Source organism: Diabrotica virgifera, chromosome 10 (genome assembly GCF_917563875.1).
Source record: "Diabrotica virgifera virgifera chromosome 10, PGI_DIABVI_V3a".
Taxonomy (NCBI): domain Eukaryota; kingdom Metazoa; phylum Arthropoda; class Insecta; order Coleoptera; family Chrysomelidae; genus Diabrotica; species Diabrotica virgifera.
In genome coordinates, this window is record NC_065452.1 from 15,277,856 (window position 1) to 15,301,941 (window position 24,086).

General features: G+C 33.7%; 1 protein-coding gene across 1 annotated transcript in view; it reads right to left on the bottom strand.

Moving 5' to 3' along the window:
* Positions 1-24,086, bottom strand: part of LOC114336531 (membrane-associated tyrosine- and threonine-specific cdc2-inhibitory kinase-like) — a 52,578-nt gene that overhangs the window by 16,025 nt on the left and 12,467 nt on the right. The window contains exons 2-3 of the mRNA XM_050641411.1: positions 15,828-15,942; positions 11,143-11,630 (exon numbers count right to left, since the gene is read on the bottom strand). Coding sequence (XP_050497368.1) covers positions 11,143-11,630; positions 15,828-15,942 — 603 coding nt within the window. The remainder of the gene's footprint in view (positions 1-11,142; positions 11,631-15,827; positions 15,943-24,086) is intronic.

Here is a 24,086-nt window from a genome sequence, read left to right on the forward strand (position 1 = left end):
GCACGTCGGACTCCAACACGTGCTCTCTCAATTGAATTAATGCATCCCATACATCTTGGTAGGTAGGTTGGTCATGGACAGTGTCTTTTGTTATCAGATAGAATAGGTAACATGATGCATCTTGGAGTTTCAATGCTTTGCCAGGAGCTGGCAGTTGTCATTGAAGTTCTGCAACTCGACCAAACTTCCTGCGGAAGGCGGATGCCAACCCTCGTGCGTCTTTGATACTGGCCGGGATGGTATGGGCCAGTGAATAGTCATTGGGAAGTGCGAGTAGATCTCGCTTTTCTTCAGTGGTAACACCATGTCTCGCTTTACCGGTACCTCCGTAAGCCCCCATGAACTCTTCAAACGTGAGGTCAGGTATTTCTCGAACTTGGTTGACTTCCACTTCTTCAGCTACGTCGAGGACTCCCTCGTATGGCGCCAACCGGTTATGGTGGACTATCATCGGCTTTCCTCTAGGAATCTTGCTTATTCGGTAGATAACGTCATTAATTTTCTTTGACAATGACGTACGGACCTTCCCAGAACTGCTGCAACTTGGGAGAACAACCTGTTCGCTTCTTTGGATTATAAAGCCAGACTTTGTCGTTCTCCTTGAAACATCCCTTCTCGGCTTGGGTATCGTATCGTTTCTTCATTCGGTCGCTAGTGATCTGAAGATGGGAACGGACCAACTCATGTATATCGTCCATTCTTCTTCGCAATTCATTCACGTAATCCTCACCAGCAACATCTTCTCCAGGTCGACATCCAAACTCTAGATCACAGGGTAGACGCATCTCACGTCCAAATAGGACTTTTGCTGGTGTTTGCCCCGTTGATTCATTAACAGCAGATCTATAGGCCATTGCGAAGAACGGAAGGTACTGGTCCCAGTCTCGCTGATGATTGGACTCCATCTTTGTTAAATACCAACCGCCAATATGCCGACTGTCTTATTCATGCGCTCTACCATTCCATCCGATTGCGGGTGATAGGCCGTGGTTCTTGTCTTCTTCATGCCTAGTCTATCACAAATTTCTTGAAACAGATCGCTCTAAAAGTTCCTTCCTTGGTCACTATGGATCTCCAGAGGTACTCCAAATCGGCTAATGCAGTATTTGATTAACACATCTGCAATAGTGGCGGCCTTCTGGTCTGGAATTGCGTAGATCTCAACCCACTTAGTGAAGTAATCCATTACCACCAACATGTATTTGCATCCATTGTCACTTTCTGGAAATGGCCCGGCAATATCCAAAGCTATTCTTTCAAACGGACTTCCAACATTGTACTGTCTCATAGGAGCCTTTCTTTTCCAGTAGGGTCCGTTACTTGTAGCACAGGTAGTACATTTCTTACACCAGTCCTTCACATCGTCGGAACTATTCATCCAATAAAATCGTTCCCGAATTCTCTGAAGGGTTTTCTTTACACCAAAATGCCCTCCTGATGGACTGTCGTGTAACTGACGAAGTTCTTCGGCTACTCTGCTCTTTGGAATCACCAATTGTATTCTCCTCGCTGAACCATCATCATTTTCCCTTACTCGTTTAAGCAAGCTGTCTTCCAAGATAAATGAGTCCCACTGGGCCCAATACGTCTTAACTACTGAGCCTAGGCTTGATATTTCTTGCCAAGATGGTCGACGATTTTCTTCTTTCCATTTTCGAATCTTCTGTAAAACTGGATCTTTTTCTTGTTCTTCCTTGATCTTGGTAGGCGTCCACTCGTCGTTGACCACTGTTGTTCTTAGTACTGCTGCTTCCTTTGACTCCGTTTTGTTGCAATGGGAACACTCTGCTGGGCACGGTCTTCTAGATAGAGAATCAGCGTTCCTGTGGCTAATTCCGGCCCGATGCTCGATCTTGAAATCATATTCTTGAAGTCGTTCAATCCATCTGGCTATCTGACCCTCTGGATTCTTAAACTGCATTAACCATTTAAGGGCGGCATGGTCGGTTCGGATTAGAAACTTCCTTCCATCACTGGCGAAGCGTCCATGTAACCACTGTTACCATTGGTAACAGTTAAAAATCTTGCAAATAAATATTTTATGACGATGAATAATTCCATAAATTCCATTTACCAATATTTTTACCAATAGAAATATATTATTATATTATGTGTTAATAGTACCTAATTCAGTAAATAGCCAACTACTCGTAGACACACGAAAATATTGGCGAGTTTATGTGACTCAGTTGCACTTTATTATACTCTGTTACCAGTCTCATTTGTGGTTACAATATATCCTCGCTGTCACTCGGGACCGGCTAGTGTCTGAAATTTTTGAAAGAGCGACGGCGTAAGCCCGTAAGCGCGCTGTGTATATCATTAGCCCTGTTACCAAATTTAAATTTGGTTACAGTACCTATAAAAAGTGTGCGTGCAGTTAACCATGGATGAGTGTCGCTGCATAATCGATCAACTACTTGAAAAGTAATTCTCCTTGTATAATTTTGAAGGAAAAAATGAGATTATTGAAAATGAAAGACCTTTTTTAAACAATTTAAAAAATAAATCAAAAAAGTAGTTCGATATTTTAAATTTAGTTGGTACAGTGAAAATCCTTGGTTATGTAGTTGCAACAAAAATAGACTGTATTATTAGCCATGTCTTCTGGTTTCTACAGAAAAATGGGTGGACCAGGTTCACGATTTAAATAGTTTTAGAGTTTTAAAAAGGAGACATGAAATTTCTCCGTTACCTACATGTAAGATGTATACCCAATTTGATTCACTTTGGCAAAACAAGAATCGAAAGTTATCTTAACCAAGCTTTTAAAGCAAATATTGCTAAATATAATGAGTTTGTTAAAAAATAGATAGATATATCCTTAACACACTTATAATAGATACCGTATGTTTTTTGGCCAAACAAGAATTAGCGTTTCGTGGTCATTTTGAGGGCGACGACTCTGACAATCGAGGCAATAACAAGGAATTAACATTAATTGCAAAAAAAAATCAAAAATTTTGCCAACATCTAGAAACATCAACTGTTTTTTCGAGAGTTTCAAGTGATATAGGGAGCGGTCAAGTATTACGTAACGCGATTTTTGAAGATTTTTAACCCCTCCCCCCCAACGTAACGCACTCTTATGGGAGTTTAACTATTGCGTAACGCAATTTTTGAAGATTTTTACCCCCCCCCCCAAGCTGCGTTAGGTAATACTTGAACGGTCCCATACAAAATGATATTATTGAAGCTATATATACATTTAGCCATATCTTCATTTTTTTAAATAAGATTTTTTGCATCTGGTTTTGGTAACACTTTAGAAAAGTCAGGCGTCGCCACTGTTCAGATGCTACTTATGTATATACATACACATGATACTATAAATAAGAAGATAATATATTGTGCATCCTGAAGGGAAGGGGAGTCGTGACGCAACTGGAGACCGGCACGTTCGTAATGGTTCGTAACGTCCGATTAGTTTGAATCGTTCGCTGTTGTAGGATAAGTGTATTTTATATTTTATCTTTGTAAAAGTGAGATGTCTTTTATAAACAAATAACACAAAAAAGTCGTTTAATATTATTTTGCTAATTGAATAATTTCATGACAGAATGCATACAAATCCCATTTAACTTTAACAAGAATTCAAATTCAAATTGGTCTCCAGTTACGTCATCATGCGCGAAATCGGACGTATTTGGGCTACTGGAAGATACTATCTGGCTATTTTTAGTATCATGTACAGTCGAAAAAATGAAAGAATACCTATGAACGATCACATCAATCACTTATTTTGTATTTGCTGTCTTTTTCTATAAATAACAAACGTTTGTTATAGAAAAAGGCAGCAAATACAAAATAAGTGATTGATGTGATCGTTCATGGGTATTCTTTCATTTTTCCGACTGTACATACACATAATATACAGGGTGAGTTTTTAGTGCGGGATCGGTCGATAATTCCATAATGGTATAGAGCAGCGGTTCTTAACCTTTTTGAGTGATGTACCACCTACAGTTATTTTTATTATTTTTGGTACCACCTATATTTTTAAATTGTATTATCAATACTTACGAAGTACTACTATTTTAATTTTTTCTGTATTTTTTGTACCACCGCCAATAATGATATGTACCACCAGTGGTACATGTACCACAGATTGAGAACCTCTGGTATAGAGTATAGAATATCGAAAAAAATTATTAAGAAAAAATGTAGTCAATGATATTCTCCAGGCTTGGAAAATATGTCCATTTCTACAGGGTGATCAATAACTGCGTGGTATATCAAACATATCATTTTTTAAATGGGACACCCTATATATTTTTTCATATTTATATTTCTCTCATAATGCTTGTTCATATAATATAGAGTTTTGTATTAGTATACAGAGTATTTAACAAGTTATGACCATTTTTATTTCGAAATCTCTATGAGATTACCACCATGTATACAGGCGAGGCAAATAAAGGGCCTATTAGAAATATCTCGAGAACTAAAGGCAACAGAATCATGAAAATTTGAATAAAGGGGTTTTGAAGGATGATCTATTAAATGAAAATATTTTCATCTCTTTGCAACTTCCGGGTATACCGGAAGTTGCTTATAACTTCGTTTTTTTTTTAATGGGACACCCTGTATATTTTTACATTTTTGGATTCTCTACGATGTCTTCTTTCTTAAAATATGAGGTTTTGTAATACTATACAGGGTATTTTAAAAGATAATTACGTTTTTTTATTAATTTCGTAGCAACATTCACACCCTGTAGAATTGTAGTAGTTTGCCATCTAAAACTCTACTTACGTTCAAATGATTTTTAATATACTCTACTATTGTTAAGAATCATTAGTATAGCTAAATTTTTAATTTTAGTATACAGGGTTGGTCGAAACTCGGAATGACTATTTTCTGAGTTTTCTTAAATGGAACACCCTGTATTTTGGTATTGTAATGAAATGATATTTTATGGTACTTTTTTATTTCTTAAGCATTCCCTATACCTTACTGCTTTAATTTGTGCTTAATTGTTAATCGCACCAACAATCTTAACTACGTAGGTATTTTGATAGCTAAACCATTATTGGTAATTTTTAGGATCAGTCTGGATTAATATGTATTTATTTCTGAAAAATTATTTGGGATTGAGTATTTTCACGGCCAACCTAATAAAATTTTACGTATTTTTTGTTGCAATTAATGTTTAGCTTGAATCACCAATAAGTCTCAAATTAAAGCAGTTAGGTATAGGGAATGCTTAAGAAATAAAAAGTACCATGAAATATCATTTCATTACAATACAAAAATACAGGGTGTTCCATTTAAGAAAACTCAGAAAATACTAATTCCGAGTTTCGACAAACCCTGTATACTAAAATTAAAAATTTAGCTATACTAATGATTCTTAACAATAGAAGAGTATATTAAAAATCATTTGAACGTAAGTAGAGTTTTAGATGTCCAATTACTACAATTCTACAGGGTGTGAATGTTGCTACGAAATTAATAAAAAAACGTAATTATCTTTTAAAATACCCTGTATAATATTACAAAACCTCATATTTTAAGAAAGAAGACATCGAAGAGAATCCATAAATGTAAAAATATACAGGGTATCCCATTAAAAAAAACGAAGTTATAAGCAACTTCCGGTATAACCGGAAGTTGCAAAGAGATGAAAATATTTTCATTTAATAGATCATCCTTCAAAACCCCTTTATTCCAATTTTCATGATTCTGTTGCCTTTAGTTCTCGAGATATTTCTAATAGGCCAGTTATCTGCCTCACCCTATATAAAGAAGTAATTCATAAATAATAATTTGTTTTATATAATGAGATAAACAATATACTGTAGTTTTTAAATTTAGTTTAATTGAAATCATTGACGAATATTTGTATACAGGGTGAACTACAAAACTAAATTACGATTTTGTCAATTTTTTTAAATGGATTACCCTATATTTTATTTTTTAAAAACATTATATTTATGATACTTTTTCATTTTCATATGGCATTCCCTATACTTAAACCCATTACTTTTTGAGATATTTTTAGTGTTCTTCAAATATCGGGAATACATTAAATTTTTCTAGTAGAAATAAGTTAGTATTGAGCGATAATTATACAAAATTATTTTTATTCAATAAATAACTAACACAAAATATAAACCATAACAATATGCAGTAAATGTACCAATAAATGTGATATTAAGAAATTATCATATTTCCCTAATATACAAGAATCGTAAAATTCCTACAAAAAAAATATGTCTTGTGCATAATAATATAACAAGATTATTGAAGTTATACTTCTTTACGATCTAGAGTGAAATTTTATCACATGCCGGGCGCATGCGCACACAGACAGTATGTATTTCGTTGCTAATCTTTCAATGTATGTATCAGCGCTGTCAGCGCAAATAAGTCATATTATATCATATAAAAGGATATTATATTAGTGTTCTTAGTAAATGTATTATTTATTATAATTTTTGTGTCTTCGGAAACAAAATTGTGTCGGATTGTGTCTTCGGTGTTGGAACATGAAAGGAAGCCCTAATACAATTTGGAGAAAAATGGCCAGTAGTATTAGAGAGACTGCTATTGAAATACTTGGGAAAACGTCAGGAAAAAAGTTCGAGGATAAAGAGACTTGGTGGTGGTCAAACGAAGTACAAGGAAAAATAAAAGAGAAGAGAAAATTATATAAAAAGTGGCAAGAAACCAGATCCGACACAGATCTTCAAAACTATATGGTGGCGAAAAAGGAAGCGAAAGTAGCAGTAGCAAAAGCCAAAGCAGAAGCGTATTCAAACCTATACGATCAACTTGATACCAGGGAAGGCGAAACGAAGATATATAAAATAGCCAAACAGAGAGCAAAGAAAGCAAAAGATTTTAATCAGATTAGATGTATCCGAGATGAAAATAATAAAATACTAGGTCACGAAAGGGAAGCCAAAAAGAGATGGAGAAAGTACTTTGACAGCTTATTAAATGAAGAATTTGACAGACAGCCTGTAGAGTCAACGGAGACAGTAGCAGCAATGGTCACCAAAATAACCAACGAGGAAGTGGCTCAAGCGCTTCAAAAAATAAAGAAAGGAAAAGCGGTAGGACCAGATGATATTCCTGGAGAAGTATGGAGAGCATTGGGAGAGACAGGAACAAGATGGCTAGCAGGTCTATTTAATAGAATTATGGAAGTCGGACAAATGCCAGACGAATGGAGAAGCAGTATACTGGTACCTGTTTACAAAAACAAGGGAGATATACAACAATGTACAAACTACAGGGCTATAAAACTGCTTAGCCACACCATGAAAATATGGGAAAGAGTAATTGACAGACGGATACGTGAAGAGACCGAAATATCCGAGAATCAATTTGGCTTTATGCAGGGTAGATCAACAACAGATGCAATTTTCATTATAAGGCAGTTGATGGAAAAATACAGGAGTAAAGAAACAAGCGCTCATATGGTATTCATTGATCTTGAGAAAGCATATGATAGAGTTCCTCGAGAGATTCTGTGGTGGGCACTCAATACGAAAGGAGTCCCTGGTGAATATGTAAAGATTGTGAGGGATATGTATGAGGGAGTTACGACTAGTGTTAGGACAGGTGTGGGAGAGACTGATAAATTTCATGTGAAAGTAGGATTGCACCAAGGCTCGGTGCTTAGTCCGTATTTATTCTCATTAGTTTTGGACCAGATAACAGCGAAACTACAGGGTAACATTCCATGGTGCTTAATGTATGCTGATGATGTCGTGTTAGTAGGAAATAGTGAAAGAGACTTAGAACAAAAACTGGAACAGTGGAGACATGCTCTGGAGGAAAAAGGTTTAAAACTTAGTAGGACAAAAACAGAGTATTTGGAATGTTCATTTAAAGATGGAGCTACTACAAATAAAATGGTATCTTTGGATGGTGAAATGATTGTGAAAAGCAATAGTTTTAAGTACCTAGGATCGGTATTACAGAGTAATGGAGAAATAGATGGAGATGCATGCAGTAGAATTAGGGCTGGATGGATGAAGTGGAAAGAAGCGAGTGGTGTGTTGTGTGACAGAAAAATTCCAATGAAGCTGAAGGGAAAATTCTATAAAACAGCCATAAGACCGGCTATGATGTACGGAACTGAGTGTTGGGCAGTGAAAAAGAAAGAGGAACAACGAATGCATGTGGCGGAAATGAGAATGCTTAGATGGATGAGTGGAGTGACAAAGAAGGATAAAATTAGAAATGAGTATATTAGAGGAAGTCTAGGTGTGGCACCAATTGATGCCAAAATGAGAGAGCATAGGTTAAGATGGTTTGGTCATGTTCAACGTCGAGACGTTAATCACCCAATACGAAGAATAGCTGAAGTGCAGATTCCTGGAAGGAGTAGGAGAGGAAGACCAAAGAAGACCTGGGGGGAGGCGATAAGGCAGGACATGTTGGTAAAGGGGATTAACATTGATATGACCCAAGACAGAATTGGGTGGAGAAATGCAATTAGGGAAGCCGACCCCGCATAGGGATAAGGCAAAGAGAATGATGATGATGATGATGATGAATTTTTGTGTCTTCGGATTTGTCTTCCTCGGGAATAAGATATTTTATAATAATAATAAGTATATTTAAAGTATTTTTGTATACTTCACTTGGTCAGTATGTATGAGAAATCTTGTAACCTGTCAAAGCAAAAGGGATATAGCTCAGTGGTAGAGCGTGTGACCGGAAATCAAGAGGTCACGGGTTTAAATCCCGGACGATTCATATTGTTTTTTTTTATAGTTTTGGTATCGTTTTAATAAAAATATTTTAAAAGTGGTAGGTAAAGAAAGTTAGTTTAATATTTAAATAAAATACAAATAACCTGTTAAGTATATTAATTTCGTTGAAATCATAATAATAGAAGTATAACTTCTTACGTGCGTACAAAGTACACACACATTCTTTTTTTTTATTTAATAAACAGCTCACACAAGACATAAATCAAAAGAATATACAACTGATGTAATAGTTTTTAGATTGTTATATCAACAGTATTCTAAGCCAAGAAGTTTTTGGTAACACATTCCTAATTGCAGATTGTGGCGCGCAGTTATTAATAATATAATTCTCATACTATTTTTCATTCTATGCATCAATAAATCCGTACTTGGTTAACACTCATAGTCAAACTAGGTGATTTATAAATGCTTAAGATGCTATTGTTGGCGATTATGTGATTGGCCCACATTTTTTTGACGGTTGAGGTTTTTACACGACGACGGTGCTCCAGTTCTTCCAAAATTGATTTTTTCATCTGGTGCTATATAAAAAACCTTGTATACCAGAAGCATCCAACAACGCCTGATGATATGAAAAAAAGAATAGGCGGAGCTTTTAATAATATTGACTTACAAAAATGTTAAGAAATGTGGCTCGGCCGTTTGAATATCGGTTACAAAATTGCATAGACGTTGAAGGTGGGCATTTTCAACATTTATATCTTTAACATCACATTAATTGGTACATTCATTAAACATTGTTATGGTTTATATATTTTGTTAGTGATTTATTGAATGCAAATATTTGTTATTTTATTACACAATACTTATTTGTTAAATTATTTCTACTTATAAAAATTGAATGTATTCCCGGCAAATAAAGAAAACTAAAAATATCTCAGAAACTAATAAGTTTAGTTATAGGAGATGCTATATAAACATGAAAGAAAATCATAAATACAACATTCCTAACAAATAACATGTAGGCTAATCTATGTAAAAAAAAATGAGAAAATCATAATTTTTTTGTAGTTTAAAAGTGCTTATAAATTGAATGTTTCACTAAACACTTCTTGGCTTAGAATACTGTTGATATAACAATCTAAAAACTGTTACATCAGTTGTATATTGTTTTGATTTATGTTTTGTGTAAGTTATTTATTTATTAAAAATAATCTCGTTATATTATTATATACAGAATAAATTTTTATTTGTATGAAGTTTACGATTCTTGTATATTAGGGAAATATGATAATTTCTTAATATCTTTATTGGTACATTTACTGCATATTGATATGGTTTATATTTTGTGTTAGTTATTTATTGAATAAAAATAATTTTGTATAATTATCGCTCAATACTAACTTATTTCTACTAGAAAAATTGAATGTATTCCCGATATTTGAAGAAAACTAAAAATATCTCGAAAAGTAATGAGTTTAAGTATAGGGAATGCTATATAAAAATGAAAAAGTATCATAAATATAATCTTTCTAAGTTTCTAAAAAATAAAATATAGGGTGATCCATTTAAAAAAATTTAAAAAATCGTAATTTGGTTTTATAGTTCACCCTGTATACAAATATTCGTCAATGATTTCAATAAAACTTAATTTAAAAACTACAGTATATTGTTTATCTCATTATATAAAACAAATTATTATTTATAAATTACTTCTTTATATACATGGTGTTAATCTCATAGGGATTTCGAAATAGAAATGGTCATAACTTGTTAAATACTTTGTATAGTAATGAAAAACCCTATATTATATGAACAAGAATTATGAGAGAAATATAAATATGAAAAAATATATAGGGTGTCCCATTTAAAAAATTATATGTTTGATATACCACGCAGTTATTGATCACCCTGTAAAAATGAACATATTTTCCAAGCCTGGAGAATATCATTGCCTACATTTTTTCTTAATAACTTTTTTCGATATTCTATACCATTATGGAATTATCGACCGATCCCCCACTAAAAACTCACCCTGTATATACGTACGAAATTTAGTTCGGGAAAAAGATTTGACGGTCGAAAGCTCAATACTTTTTCCCTATCTAAAAAGTGCGCAACGTCCCTAAATAAGTTTTCACTTCAAAAATTTATTTCGTCGAAGCAATGACGGTCGCTAATTTAATACTTTTCCCCCATCTAAAAAGTGCACAACGTCCCTAAAGAAGTTTTCACTTCAAAAATGTATTTCGCCGAAGCCATGACGGTCGCTAATTCAATACTTTTTCCCCATCTAAAAAGGGCACAACGTCCCTAAAGAAGTTTTCACTTTAAAAATAATGAGAAAATACAATTTTAAAATTGGTCTTGATAGACTCCACCCGTGCATTTCTGTTACAAAAAAGTCTCCCGTGGAAAGGATGGTTAACTTGGTGGTTAACTTGGCTCCATGGTATTTTTGGTAACTTACCGTATTTAGATCAACTAACGTGCCGAAGTCCGCTAGCTTGAAGGATGTTCCATAGAGCATAATGTTCGAAGCTTTGACATCTCTATGTATAAGAGACTTGCCGTGGAGATAATTCAACGCCTTACAAATGTCGAGCAAACAATCCCACAATGTATTCTCTTTTATAGTATACTTTTTTACAAAATCCGAGAGGCTCATCTGGCAAGCCTCTAATACCATGTACACCTCCGCGCACTGCTCCCATGCCATATAAAATTTCACACAGTTTGGGTGGATCCCCACCTTCTCGTTATTGCTAATTTCAGCATATTTTATTTTAGTAGATATTCCTCTTCTGAATTCTTTTATCGCATATTTTATGTTGGTGAATCTATTTCTAGCCTTAAAGACTTGTCCAAAACTGCCTTCGCCTACTTTGACAGGCGATGTATATATTTGCTGATAGTATGACGGTTCCAGTAATGGGTTATAATGAATGTCCAGGTCAACTAAAATATGAAAAAAACATAAGTATAGTTGGTTCGCTCTAAAACTCAGACACATCTGGCTAGTGATTTTAGTAAGTAATTTTGCTAATTTAGTAAAATTGGCAAAACAATAATTACTAAATAGTTAATAATTACTAAATAGTTATTAATTTGGCCAATTTTGGCAAAATTGGCGAAAATTACCTACTAAAACCACTAGCCAGTTGTGTCTGAGTTTAACGAACCGACTATAATATTATGTAGTTAATTTTATTAAATACTTTGGTGGTAGACCATAGGATCTGGTAATACAAAAAAGACCTCTGCAAGTGAGCAAGTTCACATCTCAGCTTATTCTAAATAATGGGTGCTAAATAATGTGGTATGGATAAAAACGGAGTATGAACTCAGAGTATGTTCAATCAACGAAATCAGAATGAAGGGCAGATTGAGATAACATTAATCGAAGTAAAGAATGCCGTAAGAACTTTAAAGAACAAAAAATCAGGGGGACCAGCGGAGGCAGGGGCGGCTCGTGATAGTACAAGATGGTGAGGCACACTACACTAAGTGTAGTGTGCCTCGAGGAATATTATTATTATTATAATTAGCTTCTCTTTAATGATCCGAAGGTCGATTTTGTGACGTCATAACGTGAGGCCGTCTACAGACATTGCCGTATTTATTTTAACGCTTGCAAATGATATTAAATAACCAGGCCCTACAGCTTTACCATCTTTAGTTGTTTTAATAACTGACGTGACTTCTTCAATGGTAATCGGGGGTCCTGTTTGGTATTCAGTGTCTTCAATGGTATTCTGCTTTTCATCTGCAAAAGTTACTTCCACATATTTCATCCACGTGTCTAGTTTTTGTTCCACACTTAACAGTGGTTTGCCTTGGTTATCTGCCAAACACCCAACTCTTCTAGGTTTGTATAAGCCTGCAGCTTCTTTAACTTTTTTGTGCATATTGAATGAATCGTGTTTACGTTGGAATTGCTGGATTTCCGCACACTGTTCTCTGAGTCGTGTATCCTTAGCTATTCTAAATGCTTTTTTGATCTCTTTATCTATTCTTTTGTATAATGACACGTCCTGATCTTTGGACTTTCGCCTCTCTTCCATCATATCTAAAATCTCGTTTGTCATCCACGATTTCTTCTTTATTTTTGGTGGTTTGAGGAATTTCTCACGTATGTCTTGTGAAACTGTATGCAACTTTTCTATCTCCTGGTCCATTATATCCGATTGAATAACGGTATTCAAGTTGTTCTGTATATACCGTCTTACACTCTGTTCTGTGTTTTGGTCTTTTAATAGCCTGATGTCGAATTTTGGATTGACACTACGTCTAACCTTCTTTAGCCTGAGCTTAATTTTGCCAATCAGTGGGTTATGGTCTGACTTGATATCAGCCTTTCAACCTTTAACTTTTCTCAATCCTGTAGAAAAACTTCACTAGAATTAGTATCATCAAAAAGTAGTTTTCTTGCTGGTTTTCGTTTATTCTCGTCGGAATATTAAGAGTATTGTAGATCGCAGGCCTTCTTCTAGTAGTAAGCAAAAATTATCTGTTGAACTGGAGTTTGAAGTCCAATCTCTTCCATCTCTCTGCAATGATTTACTGACAGCATTGATGCGTTCTAAAATTTGTTGCCCAAAACTCATTCAATATGAATGTTTCTTTTGTTGACATTGATTTTAACAAACACTTAGCCTCATGAACTGTTTTTCTGATTAGTGTCCTCAGCAAGGTTATAAAGAGCAGATTTGAAGGTTTGATCAACAAGGTTAGCCTTTAGAAATCGTGGCGAATGGGATCGCTTAGTTGAGTTTAATTTAAGCATTTGATCATAACTTCCCAACGGTGGGTTCCCTTACTTACTACAGTCGAACCCGCTTATTAGAATCCCTGTTATAGGAATATCCCGGCTTATGGAATATAAATTCGAGTTCCCGAAACGTTTCCATTTACTCCTTAATAAATTTATCCTTTTATTGGAATAGGTTCTAATTAGATAATACCGCTTATTAGCATATTTTGCAGGTCAACGACTATTTTTTTTTTTACAATTTTACTAAAAATTTAAATTATGTTTGGTTATTATGGTCAGTCGTCAAGGATTATGGATTAGATATTATTAGGGTAATAAATATTTATTACTTTGTTACGAGTACCAATTCGATTTTTAGCCGACAAATGCATGGGTCATAAAGTAATTTTTATTTGTCTACACAAAGGCACTGTTGCCTGCTATAAAATTGTTAGAAGCAGTTTATTTAGAATTCACCCAGAGAGGCTTATGGCTTTGTTAAATTCAATTCATCCATTTCTTGCCGCCAATAAAAGTTCCATTCAACCAATGGATTAAGGATGACCGCACGGATTAACAACAAAAAGCTATAATTACCGATAATTTCTCAAGAAAAAATAAGTAATTTTGTTATATGCATTTTAATAAGAAAATATTTACATATATACATATTGCATACATTTTATATTAATTACCTACTGCTACTGTATTCATTCACATATATAATATAATGTAATTTGGTATTTAACACATACATAGATAAGTAGTTGTTACACTACTGTATTATTGACGTAAAAAGACCTAAAACCATTTACATAATATACTGATTATGTAGGTGTACATATATGATATACGTATTGGCATAGTATGTAAAACTACACATTGGCATAGTATGTAAATAATATTATTACGTATACACTTATTTGGACTAGCCACCAATGATCGGTTATTAGAATATTCCGGTTATAAGAATATTTTTGCCTGGTACAAAGGCTATTCCAATAAGCGGGTTCGACTGTATTTGATCAACTACTAAACTTAACTACACGGCCACAGTCATTCTCTTCCAAAGAACAAAACCAAACTAAGAAAAAATAAGCGGCTAAATGATAAATTTCGCGAAAAATGGGTAGTGGAGGAGAGGGTAGGGAGGGAAACCCTGCAGACACAACATAGGCTTTCTATGTGAACAAAAGTATGCATTGTAATGTAGTTTGATAAGTCCACCATCACTTTTATGGTATTGCATGATATTTGAATTTCTTAATATGATTATTTATTTTTAAGTTTTTATTTATTTCTAATTATTGCTTTTTCATTCTGGGCTCTACGAGGCCCCCTTTGGGTCCAAGGCCCCTAGGCAACTGCCTACTTTGCCTAATGGTTAATCCGGCACTGTACTGTGGGATAGACAGATTACCAGAAATACAAAGAAGAGAATATAATATAACACCCTGGTACGTAGTATAATGGTCTATGGAGCAGATTGGGTCATAAACAAACGATACAGGTCCAAAATGACAGCAACTGAAAACTGAAATGGAGTTCATGAGAAGCTGCAGAGTGACAAGAATAGATTGCATTAGAAATGAGGAGATAAAACGAAGAATGGCAGTAGAACAAGACATCCTCAGCTACACCTACATCGAAGAAAAACGTTTAATTTGGTATGGGCATATGAGAAGAGCAGATCGTGCATGAGATTTGTATCGCGCTACTGATACTTGCGACATGAATGTATCGGCCGATCTCAACGTGAATGGGGACCTTAACAGTGAAGCTGTGAAGCACCTAGTGAAACTAAAGGTAAATACGTCCCTAATAGAACTTTAAAAGGCCCAGAAATTAATTATCAAAAATAAATATAAATGCAAAGTTACGCAGAATGAAATAATCTTTTTAACTAACGATTTAACGAAACACGAAGAGCAAACATAAAGGAATTTAAGAAAAATTGCAAAAGAAGAGACAAAAAAGAAAAACAGGTCAAGATGGAGTTCAGGAGAATATCAGTATCAGTAGATGGTAACGAACGGATTAGAATTAAGAATTTAGGTATAAAGTATTTAAGCAGTATGAATGTTTTGTTTTAAATCAAACAATTGACCCTCTTTTGTCACTACTACGAATTTGCAAAAAAAAATGGAACATGGAGATTGTCAGATGGGAAAACCGTAAACTAAATGGATTATGTCCTGGTCGAAAAAGGTATGGAAAATGTAGAAAGATCATATATAGAGGACCAGTTACAGATACAGATTACTCATATGGTCGGAATACAAATGAAGTAGCTCATACCAGTTCTTAGAAATTAACAGAAAAAAGTTTAAAGCAACTAAACTTGTTAGTGTTAGACTACTGCCAGAAGTACAACAAACTAAATATGAAAGAACATAACTTACCAGTTACATAAACAAACAAGGCTCTTGCTTGTCTTGCTCGGGCTATACTTCGTGTATGATATGAAGGAATCGATGGTAGATCTTCCTTCTGAACATCTTTCTTCTGATCATCTCTCTACAAACCAATAAATAATAAATTGTAAATTGCAAGAATTTAAAATAAAAAATTTGTAACTTTTTCCATGGTAGTTAAATTTCATGGTTAAGTTAATTTCTTTAATACTCAGAATGTACCGAATAGATTGTAAGTACCTAAACATATCAAGGAAAAAACGTTTGATGGAAGCATATGTTCAACAGTAGACCTAACTAGCTGCAGGTTACCTGATGTATCATCATCAAGGCTTTTCATTCCGGATGGCGTGTTTGCCGCTCTTACTTGGTTTGGTTTCCACTTTGGTCTTTAAGTTCAGGGGCGTCATTTGATAGGGTCAGAGGGGCATTTGCCCCCTGACTCTGAAAATAGCTGAAATTTACAAAAAATACATCAATTTTCATCATTACACCATATATAATGTATTGTATATACATATACAGGGTGATTGATTAGTGGGATAAAGCTCAATAAATCCGCTATAGTAATAGATAGCAATAAAAGTTAATAACAAAAATTGTAGCCAATTTTGAGCTTCATATTTTAAAATTAATTGGAATATTACAGGGTGTTCGATAACATCGTGGCAGGCCAAACTTTTGTTTTTTTAAATGGAACACCCTATATTTTATCTTATATTCGAAATCTTCTTAACTTTTCCATTAAAAAAATATAAAAGTGTGTTACGATATATAGGGTATTTACAAAGTTAGAACCAATATTCTATGAAAATCGTAACAAGTTCAGCTCCCTGTATAAATAAAAATAAGCACAACAGCAATAGTTTATTGGTGCCATATTTTTTTGTTGATTGTGAAAATTTTTAAGAATGGTTGATATTGCTAATTTTCTTTATATCGAATACAGGGTGAGTCAAAACGCAAATACATTATTTTCTCAGTAATTTTAAATGGAACACCCTGTATTTTATGTCACTATCAAAAAGTACCGTTACCTTACTTTCATTTTTGTATGATATAATAGTCTAAATTTATTAGTTTTCGAGATATTTTCATTTTTTAGAGCAAATTATTAATTAGGGGTCTAAATTTTTCCAACTTTTAAATAAGCCATGACTGAAATTTTTAAAACTGATAATTAAAGATTACTGATTATCAATCCGCTAATCAATGTAACAATGTAGCAAATAAAGAAAGAAACATAATTTATTAGTAATAAATTCTATAAAATAAAACACAACCAGAACATACAACATTTTTGACCCGATTAAAAACTACTTTTGCATGTAAATGTAATATATAACAAGTAAAGAAAGAAAAATAATAATATATTAGTTTTAAATTTTACAAAAAAAAACACAAACACGAAATAAAACATTTTGTGAACACAATTAAAAACTAATTTTGTATGTAAATGTAACAATGTAACAAATAAAGAACGAAAAAAAATTATCAGTAAAAAATTTTCCAAAAATAACATGAACACAAAATACAACATTTTTGAAAAAATTAAAAGCTACTTTTAGTAAAATATTTTATAAGTATATTTAATTACAGAATGTGTTCAAAATGAGTTGAATGAATGAGTTACTTACATTACGAAGCATGTGTAAATTAACACTTCGAAATACACTTTGTATTCTATTTTTCATCTCATACATTGTTGTTGGAGGCATTTTATAACCTTCATTCTTAACGTAACCCAAAAAAATTCAGTCCAGTTTATATTATTTTTGATCTGGGTGGCCACGCTACTGGTCCATTGAAAAATGAAAATATCTCGAAAACTAATAAATTTAGACAGAGAATGTTACCTATATACAAATTAAAGCACGATAATGGTACTTTTTAATAGTGATATAAAATACAGGGTGTTCTATTTAAAATGACTGAGAAAAGAATGTCATTGCGTTTGGACTCGCCCTGTATTCGATATAAAGAAAATTAGCAATATCAACCATTTTTATAAATTTTGACAATCAACAAAATAATATGGCACTAATAAACCATTGCTGTTGTGCTTATTTTTATTTATACAGGGAGCTGAACTTGTTAATATTTTCATAAAATTGGCTATAACTCTGTAAATAACATGTATAACATAACAGACCTTTATATTTTTGTAATGGAGAAGTCGGAGAAGAAAATTTCGAATATAAGGTAAAATATACGGTGTTCCATTTAAAAAAAAACATAAGTTTGGTCTGCCACGATGTTATCGAACACCCTGTAACATTCTAATTAATTTTAAAATGTAAAGCTTAAAGTTGGCTACAATTTTTGTTATTAACTTTTATTGCTATCTATTACTATAGCGGATCTATTGAGCTTCCCCACTAATCAATCACCCTGTATAATGCTTGCTTCCCCTAATCAAAATTTAAAATGACGCCCCTGTTTAAGTTTCTGGCTTCCATCTGGGTGACCTTCTTAATCAGTAGCTAGTGTTGCCCAAAATCAGTATTGGTCTTGTTCTTGCGTTTTCGCAAGACCAAGACCAAGACCAAGACTGCCTAATTTGAGCAAGACCAAGATCAAGACTTACCGTGCAAGATTTGAGCAAGAACAAGACTAAGCCTGCAAGACTCTTGCGTCTTGCAATTAGAACTGAGGGTCGTTTTATGAAGTATATTAGTTCGGGTATATTCTTAGGTACTCTATGAGAAGCAAAAAAATTTGTAAAATTGGACTTATGCGCCTTACGAACAATACCATAAACAAACATACATTCTTCGCTCTGAAATTAATTGTCCAGGTTTTGAGAATAGCCCCTCTATTCATAAATTAATGTATCGAAACTTTTTAAAAATATGTCACCTTAGGGCCAGGGGAAAGAACGATGAATGTCTATATATCTGCAAGCATTTTCGGTAAAATGAGAAACAAAGTTACATATTCATTATTTTTACCCCTTGCGTCCAATCTTGTGACGTGATTTTAAGACGATTGTCATATTTATTTCCCCTTGTCCATTCACAGGTTGATAGTACTCTTTCTAAGCTAACAGATTGCACAAAAATCTCAAAATAACCAAAAATTGACATTCATCCTTTTTTCCCTCTGACCCTTCATATTGTGCACATCTGTCACCGAATTGAATGCTTTTCAAATCACATATTGTCAATGGCAAATTCTCGAAAAAATACGTAAGTTCCTAATAAACTTTGGTTAGTTGGAACATAGACACGGATCGCTTAGATCGTAGGTTCAAACCCCACCCTGTGTCAGTTATTTAATATTTATTAATTTGGCTAGTCTTTACTATGGCTGTGATATTAAAGCTTAAAATTGACCTACTCTGTTACGTTGTTCTAAGATATGTAATAGGCTAATGGGCAACTGCGAGACTTGCAAGACTCTTGCTGCAAGACCAAGACCAAGACCAAGTGTACTGTCGCAAGACCAAGACCATCATTCTCTAAGTCTCGTCTTGGTCTTGCATTTGGACAACACTATCAGTAGCTCGTTTTTCCTTCTCTCCATGTATCCTAGCCATCTCAGTCTCTGAGCTTTAATAAATCTAACTTCTCTAATATATCTTCATTAAGTCTCTTAATTCAAGGATCATTCTGAGGATTTTTCTGTGAGGCACATTGTCTTAGCTGCGTATATGTAATTATTGATCTGATTGCAACTCTGTATATTTTCAGTTTTGAATTTCTAAATAAATTTTTGTCCTTCATGAGCCTATGATATCTCCAGTATAATTTGTTGTTTTGCAGCAGGTATATAGACCACAAAAATATTAATAGCAAAATGTAACATATACAAGTTTCCAGTTTTCATAGCATTTGTAGACTACGAAAAAGCTTTCGACACCATAGAACACACGTCCGACATCCGTAATAAACGCAATGAAAAATTGTAGAATAGACAGCAGATATATTAACTTAATAAAAGAAACTATGAACCCAAGCTACTGCTACATACTACCTAAATAAAAATGAATACACGAATCCTGTACCATTAAGCAGGGGAGTCAAACAGGGAGACTCTCTATCACCCAAACTGTTCACCTTAGTTTTGGAGGACGTTTCTAAAAACCTAAATTGGAAATACATATAAGGGAATAAACATCAATGGCCGCTACCTCAGTAATCTACGATTTGCTGATGACACAATCCTGATAGCTACTGACCTACAAGAACTGCAAAACATGCTTTTAGAACTACCACAGATTAGGAACTACATACCGAATCTTCTAAAATAGGACTGACAATGAGTTTAAACAAAACAAAAGTCATGCACTCCGAAGAAACCGTGACAACAATAAACGACAAAGTTATAAAAAAAGTTAAAGAATATATACAGTGATGAGCGCGCTAATAACTGGCAAAATAGCTCAAAAAGATGGCAAACATAATACATTGCGAAACAAAAAGAGATGAAACTAATGGAGATGGAAAGGATCGTTATAAACGTATAAATTAGAGTTGCACAAGTTTGACTTGAATGTTTGAACTTGACTTGAGTTTGACTTAATTTCAAGTCAAACTCAAGTCAATCCTTTTCACAAATATTTCAAGTCAAGTCAAACTGGTCAATCGTACAGGTTTGAAAATTCAAACTGTTTGTCAAACTAGTTTGAAAGAGTTTGAAAAATAATTTATTTAGTAGATATACTTTTTTGTCGAGATTGACATGTTAGTTGCCAATTAAGATAAGAAAATTAATAATACAATGAGTGCCACATAAAAGTAACTTAATACGGGAAGCGATTATAATCAAAATAGGGTCGTAAATTTAAATTTCTTGAAAATGATTTCTGAATGCTTAAACTGCTTGCTGGCAAGTTTCGTTTTATCCATATATAACTTTTTTATATCTGAGTGTTACTAGATTAAAACAAAGAATTCGTTGGATTATCATACAAAGTGTAATTTAATCTACTTTGGGAGCGTTCAGGTTCAAGTATTACGTAACGAAAGTTGGGGGGGGGGAGTCATGTAAAACGTTACGGCGCGTTACACGGGGAGGGGGTAGGATGGTTCGAACAGCGCATTACGTAATAGTGATGTAACAAATGTCATTTTTTGAACATTTGCGAATACGAATGCGAATGCGAATATCTAATAACGACATTCGCGAATGCGGATGCGAATGCGAATGCTCAGTTTTTTTAATTTGTTTTTATTTTTGAAATGTTTTCTAAATTTGTAATGAGAAGTTAATTGATATTTAGTGTAAATCAATCTGAATCTTAAGCTTTATTACATTATGCCAAATAATAAAACAACGTGAAGGCTGATAATCTGATTATACGAGGTTAAGTTACCTTTTTTTAATAAAAAAGATGAGAAAGAGAATGGATTTTGATTTTATTAATCTAACTTTATTTTCAAATTATTATTTCTCTTCTCTGATATTCATATTCGCAAAATATTCGCACAAATTTTGCGAATGCGAACGCGAATGCGAATATGCAAAAAGATGCGGATATTCCCAAATGCGAATACGAATACGAATATTCGTTACATCACTATTACGTAACATTGTTTTTTTAACTTAAATAAAAAAAACTACCGAATCACAATCTTCCACCTTTTCAACTTTCGTTTATATTTTACATAGAACCCCTGGATTGTATTATATTGCTCCCTCACCTCCGCTCATGTTACAATAGGACAAAATAGTATTCAAGTGAAAAAATCTTAAAATTTGTATTTAGCAGTCAAGCACAGTAACATGTGTCTCAATGGACAGCTCAAAATAAAATAATTTGGAATTTTTATGACTTTCTTTTATTAAAAAAAGGCATTTAAGGGCCAGTTATAAAAACATCTGGTTACATACCAATCTGCTAGTTCACTCGAAAATACAATACAAACGTATTGCTGTATATTTGTTGGTATTTCTTTAAAATTCAAAATTAACCATTGGGTTATTAGACCTGGATCCTGCGTACCAAAAAAAGTTGATTAATAGCAAACCGAAAATTTGTTAATAGCTTAACGGTGCCTAGTCGGACAAACTTAGATGTACGGGAACACTGGAACGGTGGAAGTTTTAATTGTGGAACAGTTTAATAATTTGGAACGTCAGATTACGAAAACGTCCCATGTATTTTGTCGGACATAACATCCAATTGATTTGTTACCTTTCATTAAACTCTCATGCAAAAATCAGACTGCTATTACTAACCAACATGATTCCTGTCATTTGACATGTTCTTCATGTTCCACTCATTAAAATGCCCAGTTGGTGATAAACACCAGCCTGATTTTTGCATGAGAGTTTAATGAAAGGGTAACAAATCAATCGGAAGTTCTATCCGACAAAATACATGGAACGTTTACGTAGTCTGACGTTCCAAATTTTTAACCTGTTCCACAATTAAAATTTCCCCTGTTCCAGTGTTCCCATACATGAAAGTTTGTCTGACTAGACACCGTTAATTTATTAACAAATTTTCAGCTTGCTATTAATCAACTTTTTTTTGGTACGCGGGATCCAGGTCTATATGGTTTTACCTACATTTATCTACAATTTAAATTTCTTTCGGAGACAGGCTACAAATGTTGGGTTTAAATGTTTTAAAAATTAATGTATAAATATGCATTAATAGTATCGTATAACTTATAACTAGACCCAAACCCAGACACCCAAAGTGAAAGTTATCCTCCAACACCAAATTGTTCTATATGGTCCACATAATGGTAAGAAAAAAGTCACACACACCATTTTCAGCGTCGGGTTTGGGGGGAGAGGAGGAAGAAATCGGTAAATTCGGCGATTTTTACGTTTTTCGTCAATATTTCTAAAACTATGCGGTTTCTAAAGGATTCTACATAAAATTTAAAACAAAAAGGTCCTATACATATTTGTTATAAAATCAACGGTTCCAGAGTTACGGAGGGTGAAAAGTGGAAGTTTCGATACTTTTTATATTTTTTGGGAAATTTATAATATTATTACTGATGAAAGAAATTTTCTTTAACAGGATTGTGTTTTGTAAATAAAATTTGCTATTTCAGTGGCATGTTAGTGATAAGCCCTCGAAGAAACGTCAACCTCACCACCCAAAATCATCATCAATTGCCCAAAAAATATCGAAAACCTCCACTTTTCACTCTCCGTAACTCTGGAAGCGTTGATTATATAACAATTATATATAGGACCTTTTTTATTTTAAATTTTATGTAGAATTGTATAGAACATTGTTTACGCTAAAGTAGAGCTTTAGAAATATTGACGAAAAACGTAAAAAAAAAAATACTAATTTACCGATTTCTCCCCAATCTCCCCTCCAAAACGGACGCTCAAAATGGTGTAACTTTTTACTGCACAATATGTGGACCATATAGAACAATTTGGTGTTGGAGGAAGACTCTTTCTTTGGATGTTTGGGTTAGGCCTTTTTTTGACCAGTTATACTATACATACTACCTCCGTAACTTTGGAACCATTCATTTTAGAAGGATTATGCAATGGGCCTTTTTTATTTCAAATTGAATGTAGAACATTTTTGTATAAAAGGTTGTTCATGCTAAATCGCATAGTTTTAAAAATATTGACGAAAAACGTAAAAAACTACGAATTTACCGATTTCTCCCCCCTCTTCCCTTCAAACCCTACGCTCAAAATGGTGTGACTTTTTTCTGAACATTATGTGGACCATATAGAACAATTTGGTGTTAAATGATAACTTTCACTTTGGATGTCTGGTTTATGCCATTCTTTGGATCAATTGTATCATACTATAAAACGCTATAAGTTTTCTTAATAATTATTATCCTAACTGGCGCGCTTATTGGGTTTTATTTGTCTGTCTGAGGTTTAAATATCATATCAGCCAATACATTTCTGTTTATTGAAATTTGTCAAAAAAATTTTTTTGGACCTTGTTGGGATTGGGGGATTTCCCCTACCCCTCCCCCACCCATTACTCCCCCCCGTTGATCCGCCACTGAACAAATAAACACGTTGCGTAATATTCAAACTTTTCAAACTGTTTGAAGATGTTTGAATTCAAGTCAAACCTAAAGATATCGAAATCAAGTCAAGTCAAACTTTTTTATACAAAAAGTTTGATTTTCAAGTCAAGTCAAGTTTGTTGAGTAAAATCAAACTAGTTTGACTTGATGCATCTCTAGTATAAATTAACATTAAATTTGTTAGTTGCACTAACTAATTGCATTACTTTCCCACCTTTACACGTATCAGAGGTGCATGACAACTGTCACTGTGGCAGTAGAATTTTATAAA